The sequence below is a fragment of the Ptychodera flava genome, chromosome 9, assembly GCF_041260155.1.
Source record: "Ptychodera flava strain L36383 chromosome 9, AS_Pfla_20210202, whole genome shotgun sequence".
Lineage (NCBI taxonomy): Eukaryota > Metazoa > Hemichordata > Enteropneusta > Ptychoderidae > Ptychodera > Ptychodera flava.
The window spans coordinates 11,942,776-11,952,645 of record NC_091936.1 but is presented as its reverse complement, the minus strand read 5'-3'; the positions used below and the strand labels follow the sequence as shown (position 1 = coordinate 11,952,645).

General features: G+C 38.4%; 1 protein-coding gene across 1 annotated transcript; it reads right to left on the bottom strand.

Annotated features, from left to right (window-relative positions):
• Positions 1-4,239: 4,239 nt before the first annotated feature.
• On the bottom strand, positions 4,240-9,870 carry LOC139140004 (large ribosomal subunit protein uL11-like). Its single transcript, XM_070708993.1, has 5 exons — positions 9,688-9,870; positions 9,037-9,110; positions 7,670-7,850; positions 5,345-5,544; positions 4,240-4,316 (listed from the first exon to the last, which is right to left on the bottom strand). The coding sequence occupies exons 1-5, from the start codon at positions 9,722-9,724 to the stop codon at positions 4,311-4,313; spliced, it is 498 nt and encodes a 165-aa protein (XP_070565094.1). The 5' UTR covers positions 9,725-9,870; the 3' UTR covers positions 4,240-4,310.

Sequence of the window (9,870 nt, the reverse complement as noted above, 5' to 3'; positions counted from 1 at the left end):
TCATTTGACAGCTTGAACTCAGAGGGGTCACTCAGTTCATGAAAAGTACGCCACTTTCATAAGTGAGATTTCACTTATCAGAAAATGCCAATTATACAGTGATGATACAGTAACATTTGTGAGAAGTTCTCTTGGGTAACAGATATGGGAAAAACACTCCTGTCTGTGTAAAAATTAGGGGGGGGGGTATTTGGTGGGAAATTTGGCTCAAGTGACATTCAGAGATGCAATTGCAAATGAAAAGACAAAGGGAGTTTATTTAAAATTCTTTTGTCATTTTCAGACTGTAGGGAATGGGTACAAGTGAATATTAGTGGGTGTGCTCAATCACGGGACTGAGATATTGACCTCTGACCTTTTCACCACAATGTATTGTGGACTAGGGGTGTGAACAGGGTAATGCTGTACCACTGGGAAGTTCCCGGAATCCATAATCAGGGAGGGATCTCTGTTGTTTAACACCAGAATCTTGAGAGGGGTAACAGAATATTACTACATTCCCCAGCCATTGCATCACATTCTGATTGCAAAAACACTACAAGTATCACATGATGAAGTGCCATGTTGACAATTTTTATTATGTTTTACAAAATTGAACCCATGGGTGTAGTTTGATCTTTGCAATTGTTTTACAATACAGATTAACTCTATTAAAGCAGGGTTGCAGGATTTAGCAATTTATAATGGTATAAGTTTGGTGCTACATAATGTAACCAGGTGCATAGTTTGATGTTATGCATGCACTAGGTGCACTGATAATGCTTGTATTTCTATGATTATTCCGTAATACAGACTATCAAAGCATTAGGGAAACCAGTGATATTTATTTTCCAGAAGGAAATGTTCCTATGCTTATTTATTGGACGAAAGGACGGAATTTGAAATAATTTATCCTTTCAGTTTTTGTGACATTTCCACTTTGACAATCTGTGTTGTTTCAATGCTACATTAGACTCTTTCATGGCCTCTCCATTCACTTTGCATGTCAGGATACCTGACATGCACAGATGCGCCCAAAATAGTTCAGCTGTGTGTGTATAGGTTCTTTAGATTGTGCAGTATCTTTTGCATTTTTTTGATCGGATGGCTTTTGAAATCAAAAGGAACTAATGTAAAAATACTTACTGAAATGTGACCACGGAATGTGTTTCAAACATTGGCGATAAAATCGTAAATTGGATTTTAACAACTAAATAATTTTCGACTTGCAAGTCACATATGGTCACCGCAAAGGTACAAAACTGAATAATCGGCTAAATCCAACGATTGAAATTGTTGCATTTCAAAGAAACTTGTGGTTGAATAATGGGAATCAAAAACATCACTCTAAAGAGTGGATGGTATATTTTTGGTACATAAAATGCAAAAGATACAGCTAATGGGGCTTTAAGAATGCAACTGGCCCAGCTTTGCAAACTCTATACACAAGTCAAACTTTGAGGGCGCATTTGCAGGTGGAATGGTAAGGCAATTTGCAAAGCCAATAGGAGGAGGTTATGTGGGACTCTAAGTAAAGCCAAGTTGCATGATGTATAAAAATCACTTTTCATGGGTAAATGTATAGCTGTCTACCTTTGAATGGGTAGGATTCTGTTGCGATACTCTCATTTTAGATACCTGATAGTAACTTTAGAGGACATCTTCAGCTGAAGTCGGATAGATAAAATGTTGCAAGCTGTCTTCCTGAATGTCCAGTGGTGTTCTATACCCACATTCATTCGATATTTAGTAGATGGTGAGAGCACATGAAGATGTATGTGCAGTTGGCCGTTGGTGGCGCTGTTCCCAAGTAGTCATGTCACTGTGTTTCACATCCCAGAACACATTTGAGTAAGAAGAAGCTACATCTAATGGTTGCTGCGTTTTCAATACTTAAAAATGAATGACATCGTCATGTCCTCTCACTGTTTATGTACAAATTGAAATAAATGAAATGAATTCTTGTCTTGATATCTCTAGTATGCACAGCAGAGGGACGTCACCGATATGTAGATGTCATAACAGCTAGTGGGCTGAGGGAAATTAGGTTTATAGGGTAGATGGTAGTTATCCTTAAAGAGCTTTACATACAATTTTCAGTGTTCTTGTTCAAATTAGTGTTCATCCATAGGTAAGATGCACAGTGCATGTCATTATTTATTTAACAGTTGAATTCCATTGTTTTGTCATATTCAGACGTTAAAGCACACCATGTGTAGTACAGACCAGTCATCAACAGTACATGTAATTCATGAGCACATGCACCCACTGGTATTCAATTGTGATTGTGTAATTTACAGGCAACATTGAAAGTCTTTCTTTCAGAAAATACAAAGTATGATATTTGAAAATGTTATTTTTATACAGTGTTTGGGAGGAAAAATGAGCCAAGTTGACACAGTTGTACTACAGCTTGTCCGGTAAATATTGCAGCTGTTGTATCACTTTTAAATGAAACTTTAGTCTAACTTAAGATATTGTGCAAAGGTGTGAAAATTACACCAAAAATTGTTTCAACAAAATTCTACTACTGTACTGTACTTTGTTACTTATAAAAATTATTCATGGTATTAAAGCAAAGCTGATATTTTGAGAAATGCATCATCTTCAATTACTACTGGACCAATGTTCAACTTTGCAAGTGTTTCTAATACTGAATGTACGTAGTTTGTCAGACATTAAGTATAACAGAAGGAAAAAATACCAAGGTCAAGTGCAAATAATTGCATTGACCTAGGTGTGGGATGTAGGTTTTACCTTGACAACAAATCTAACATATCCTTAGTCTTTCCCTGTTTCTGTCCAGGTTCAGTTAAAAGGGATTGTGGTACACTAGCATATACAAAGATAATGTAACTTCACTTCATATGACAATCCATGAGAGGGTTTGTTCACGTTAAACAGTTTCATGATGGTACAAATGAAATCCTTGTAGCATTGTAGTTAACCAATCAATAATTTGATACAGGTGTTTGATGATGTATACACTTTTAGTCTGCCCAGAGTTGATCTGACCTTTGAGTAACAGCAATAATCACATTCTTTCAATTAATGTGAAAATTCTTTTGCTTTTGTGTAGTCAATACCATAGCAATGCAATTGTGTGAGGTCTCTCGTCAGACCCTGTTTTAAGAAATTGTCCCATCTTACCAACAAAAGATGGAAACTGTCTTGTGTGTGATAGGACCCGAAAGCCAAACTTTGTACTTTTCTTGGACAAGTTTCATTGTCATCTTCTCTGCCCAATCAGTTTGTGAACTGTACATTGCACAGTAGTGTGTTCACACTTGGAATAATTTTTCAGAATAAAGCATTTGTATGAAAGGAAACCTGTAGTTCGTGTGGTGTACACATACTTTTGATGTTCCCTTTCATCACACACATCTTGAGTGTCTGTGTTTATACGTAAGACGTCATGGAGTTTTGCAATACAAGGACTATGCTGAGTGCATGAATATTTATGCAGTTTCTCATTACAATCTGATTAAAATCCAATATAGAGTTGGGTCTTTTATACAATCATATTGTGGTCTATGTCTTTCTGTGGTCCTCCCCTCTCTACCACGGAAACAATTTTTTGGACCAAAAATATTCGTAGAAAATGGTACTTATCCCCCAAAATGATTAAATTTGTATAGTTTGCACAAGGTATCTATGAACAAATTATTAAACTGGCAAGCAGTTTAAGTTTCAGCATTTTGACTGATTTCCTACTTTAACCTCGTGTGCATATTTTCACCACCACGTTCATTTGAACAAATTCACATCTCCATCCTAAGATGCACCTACATACCAAATGCACAGACAGCAGGTGCTGCAGTTCCCAAGTTATTGATGTGAACGGTAATACATACATTTTTCTAGCCTATAAGATTAACTTATTTAATATTGTCACATATACGTATTACACCCGGGAGCGAAAAATGCAAAAGAGGAAGCTATTTGGAAATCAAATGAGTTTGGAAAAGAACTGCTCAATGACAACTATAACATATCAGCCATTGAGCAAGAACAACAAACTTAAATCAAACTCAGATGTCATTTGTGTACATTCTCTAGAATCAACTGAGAATACATGAAGGATGTGAAAAGTTCAAGTGACCGAGTCAATCCCACACTTCATCTTAATCAAAACTGGCTGTAATACCAGGTTCTAATGTTACTTTATACCAATCACTCTGAGCATACCATATATCACAACACTATATTCTCATACTATCATTTGCCGTTTCCATTCAAATGACGAGACCCACGACTGTGTTTACATTTTTTTTTTACTTTATTGCAAAAGTATTTTCACTGCTGCAATATTTTATTCTTCACTTGAACATTTATTCCTGGAAGAAAGAAGAAAAAGAGAAAACGATGTCACATAAATAAAATCCCTTACTGGCAGTAGAATTCAATAAATGACACTAAACTACAAAAGAATATACGGCTAGTTTTCAATCGGGTTCGAACCCACAACATACGGCATCAGTCGCCTAGCCGAGAGGCCACAGAGAGAACCGCTCGGCTAAATCTCCACTCCCAAAAAAGAGTGGTTCAATAGCCGGCTAAGTTGTTACATTTTTCTGACTGAGACCGCTCCACAAGTTGTAGAGTTCGTGAAGCACTCACGCACGCATGCTCACTATCACACATCGCACATACAAACTTTTATCGAAGCGTAGAAACGAATTCATCGCTTTAACTGAGCGAACGATATCACCATGAATGAAATCCCTTACAAAATGAGTTCTTGCATTTTTTATGTAAAAAATATAAGTACTTCACTTCTACATTACAGGATGGAAACTATTTCAGGACAATATACAGTGGTTTGCATTGAACCGTTGGCAATACAGGAACTAGACATGCTGTCTACATTGAGGAGTTGCTAACACTGTCAGGTGTAACTATGGTCTGGATGGTAGCACCAGTCAATAACAAAGAAAGTTGAAGCATTGTCTGAAGGCCAGACGTAGTCAAAACACCACCACCAGGTCAGCACAAATGACGCTTGCCAATGATAAGTTGTGGACAGTTACTGGGATATGTGTGTTGTTGTTGTTTGACTATTGTGACCTCCTTCCAGAAAAATTTTCTAACAATCGCAGAGTTGCTCTATTGATGTCGCCAACACCTCAATTCAGACAGTGGTCTAGTTCCCGTATTGCCAACGGTTCAACACTAACCACTGTAACAAATACTTTGCAGCATCTACACATGGGACGGTGTAAAGCTGTAGTCCCATTACAGATGAAAGACAATTACTCTTTCATGGTCCAGGTTTGACAGGAGAAATAGTGACAAAATGTGGGAAACAGCAAAACACAAATCTGAGGTACATTTGTAAGATACCCTATGACAGATCTGACCATACCTCTGGTATTTCATATTCCCCATCATTGATGCCTTCAATGACATCATGTGGTGGGCAGCCCTCTACTGTACATCCCACAGACTGACAGGTTCCAAGGATTTCCTTGACAGTGCCAGAGAGATGGCGTGCCATTGAACGAGGCCTCATGATGCGTGCAATGTCGATAACTTGGTCTAGAGTGACGTTACCACTGTGTACAACTGAGGATGGTAAGAGAGAAGAGAGTATTTACAGAGACTGAATCATACCATTTATTGTTTTCAATGCTTTGTTCTCTGAAACACTCAAACAAAATACATGCGAACATTATTACGGTCTCAGCTCTTTAAATGCGTGAAAGCTTTAACAGGACAGTAACTGTAACTGTTGAGGATTTTTTTACCTTTTTTGTCCTGTCTATCATTTGCAAGTTCTTGTTCTACTCTGCAAATCATGTTGAAAATACCTACTTTTCAGCTTGTGGACAGAGCATCTCTATATGTACCAGGCACTGTTATTGTGTACGTTTGAATTCTAGTCCCGACTTATAACTTGTCAACATCAAGTCATCGTTGATGACACAGTCCCCACTTGTTAATAATGGGTACTTTGATTACATGTCCTCAGAGAGGATAGAGTCCTCTTCATTAATTAGGTCTGTGATAAAAATACTTTGATACAGATGGCGCTCAATGCCAAGAATGAGTTCCATGGTGATGAAAACATAAAACCAATGTAGGCCACCATCCTAAAGTTCATAAAATGAGTCAACTAGGAATTAATCAACAGGATGTTGCAAAACATTTTTGCATACAATTCTAACACTTAACAGATTATCACTGGTACCATATTTCATAAAGTTTGATGCAGTATTTACAACACTATGAGATCAACATCTGTATCAAGTTTCATCACATTTGACGTTGTATTAATTTGTGGCTATATCACCCTAATTAGGAAAGTTCATTACTTATGCAATTACAAATTAATTAAAATGACACTGATAAATGTCTTTTTCAATGTTAAAGCAATGTGAGCTTAACATCGGTTAACATCTGTATAAATTTCTTGACATATCAGCCTACTTACGAAACTTCAATAATTGACATGTTACTGCTACATGACGTGAAACAAATTGACGAGCATATGTATGAAATAGGTCAATGTCAACTTTGAATGATACTGGTGGAAATATGTCTGAGTTATGGCTCTGTACATGAAAACATCGTAATAAATGGCTGCCTAGCGACCATATTGGATCGTATCACATAAAAAATCGACGTACATATGTATGACATAGGTCAATGTCCTTGTACCAACTTTGAATAAAATCGGTTGAGATATGCCTGAGTTATGCCTCTGTATATGAAAAATCGTAACAAAATGGCCACACAGCAGCCATATTGGATCGTATCACAAAACAAATTGACGTGCATATCTATGACATTGGTCAATGTCCTTGTACCAACTTTGAATAAAATCGGTTGAGATATGCCTGAGTTATGCCTCTGTATATGAAAAAAATTGTAATAAAATGGCCGCCTAGCGGCCATATTGGATTGTATCACAAAACAAATCGACGTGCATATCTATGACATTGGTCAATGTCCTTGTACCAACTTTGAATAAAATTGGTTGAAACATGTCTGAGTTATGGCTCTGTACATGAAAAAATCGTAATAAAATGGCCGCCTGGCGGCCATATTGGATCGTATCACAAAACAAATTGACGTGCATATCTATGACATTGGTCAATGTCCTTGTACTAACTTTGAATAAAATTGGTTGAAACATGTCTGAGTTATGGCTCTGTACATGAAAAAATCGTAATAAAATGGCCGCCTGGCGGCCATATTGGATCGTATCCCAAAACAAATCGACGTGCATCTGTATGACATATGAAGTAATCCTTGTACCAAGTTTGAATGAAATCGCTTCTTGCATCTCTGAGATATCTGTGTGAACGGACGGACGCACGCACACACGCACGCACGCACGCACGGACGCACGCACAGACATGACCAAACCTATAAGTCCCCCCGGACGGTGTCCGTGGGGACTAATATGCATTCTACACACGTACATGCTATGTTGACAAGCTGAATACTTTATCGGAAGATGATTTGAGAATTGAACACGATACAGGAGAGAAAAGAAAATCATCAAATGTCCCTGCTACTAACCCTGTATAGTCAACTGTACACTGTCATCTGACCAACCATTTTATATAAACAAGTTCTTATTCACTATGTTGCATTTGGTTGAATATGCTGTTTTCTGTTTGTGACATTCCAAAAATACTGAGACTCACTTACAAAATTGTGATAGAAGTATCAGATTACTTACTATTTTTCTGCTTCTTTCTGTCACGTGGTGGTTCTTTAAGAGCTTTAATGACAAGTGATGATGCGCTGGGAACTACTTCGACTTTTGCTTGCCTGTTTTGGATGACAAGTTTTACTGTGATTCTTAGACCTTTCCAGTCACCAGTCGCCTTGGCTATGTCATCACCTACTTTTTTGGGAGACTGTCAAAAACAAGATTGGAAGAGAAACTGGGTTTTATCGTGATAAATTAGAAATTATTTTCATGCAGTAGATGACTAATACATTGACATAACACTTGACAAACTATTTTTTGTGACCAGGAGAGTAGTCAGAAAGTGTGTATGGTTGCGTTAAACTTTCATTATCATTGAGAAGAGTACTAGCTGCAAAACTGTAGCGGCTACGGTGAGGTGGTCGGTGATTTTTGGTTTTTGCGACTTCGCTCATTAGTAGCGCTACAGTGCCGATGGCCCTAGGGAGTATAAAATAAGCGCATCTCACTGGACTAGGCGTGTTGATGTGAAATTGTACATATTTACTGCATTTGGTCGTACCGATTTATCACTATTCAGTACTACTGAAGACTAAACACTATACTACACTAACCCTGTCGTTTATGGGGTTTGGAATTTGTTCAAACACGTCGATCGCTTCCCGAAAACATTTCTGGGAGCAGCCATTACCAACTTCCGGTAATGGCGGCTCCCAGAAACACGGATGCCCCATGCTCAATGTTTTAGAACGCGATCAACGTGTTTGAACAAATTCCCAACCCCATAAACGACAAGTTTAGTGCAGTATAGTGTTTAGTCTTCAGTAGTGATAAATCGGTACGATCAAATGCAGTAATATGTAGCATTTCACATCAACACGCCTAGTCCAGTGCTTATTTTATACTACCCAGGGCCATTGGCATTGTAGCGCTACTGGTGAGCGAAGTCGCAAAAACCAAAAATCACCAACCGCCTCACCGTAGCGCTACAATTTTGCAGCTAAAGAGAGTACATGCATTTCAGTGAAAGCATATCATGCTTTCCCTAATATGTGCTCACACAGTCTGGGATTCACACTTAAATGATGCGCTTACTGATCTTGCTACAGCTGGGTCAGTGCAAATTATAATGTTTCAGGAGGATTTGTGCCCTCTCTGTTAATTTTGACTGTGGTGTGGGGTGGGGGTGGTTGAGAGCCCTAAAAGGAAATGCCTACTGTATGACCCTAGTTTGTGTTATGGTTAGCTTTAATGTATCTATTGCCCACAACGCAATAAATATTCAAGTTTGTGAGTGCCTTTACACTTTCCCTTCTCATGATATTGTAGCAATGTTCGATCACCACTGAAACATGCAGCGATGACACGTATCATAAAGTATTTATTTTACTTACAAGACCAAGCGGACCAATCTTCGGGGCCAACGATGATGTTGCTCCAACTTCACCACCAGTTGCTCTTAGGTACACTGGAAACACAAATGAAGAATAAATCACAGAGAATAAGGAATTTCGGACACACTGCAATGTTTTGCATTGACACACTCAATTCATTCATTGGGCGAAGGAGAGAGCTACCTCCGGTTGTGTGACACATTCGAATCAATTTAACATAAAATCATTGTAATCATGAGGAACATGAATTATGGACTTCCAAGCATACGCAGTCATCCAACATATTACACTGTGCCGTGTTGATGAATGCGAGCAATTCAACTGAACATCGGAAGATTCAGATCGGAGGTTGACGCGACTAGGCTCAACGTGAAGATCAACATCAATCACAGACATCTCATGTGCAGCCATATGTCCTAATTCACAATGCTAGGGAATAGCAGTTAGAGTAGGGGTTTTCTTAGCTTTATTTCTAACAGTGTATTGTGCTTGAACAACGTAAGCATGTCAATCGTTGAGCAATGAAGCATAACTACGGTGAAGTCTGTTCTCCCATGATGGTGATCCATGGGAGTCGCCATATTGAATTTTACGGCACTTGTAAACATCGTGTTGAAAAACAATCCTACTTCATATTACAGGGACACTTACCGATGTGAATTGCATTTGGATCGAACTTGGGAGGCATTTTTGTATTTGTCTGTTACGCTCACTTGATAAAATAAAGCCGGTGAAAGTGTGGATGAGTCCGATTATGGACACGACCAAGGAGTTGCACTTTACACCGCTATTTCGACACAGGAAAAGACAGCTAGCTCCGCGGAGTATGGTTTC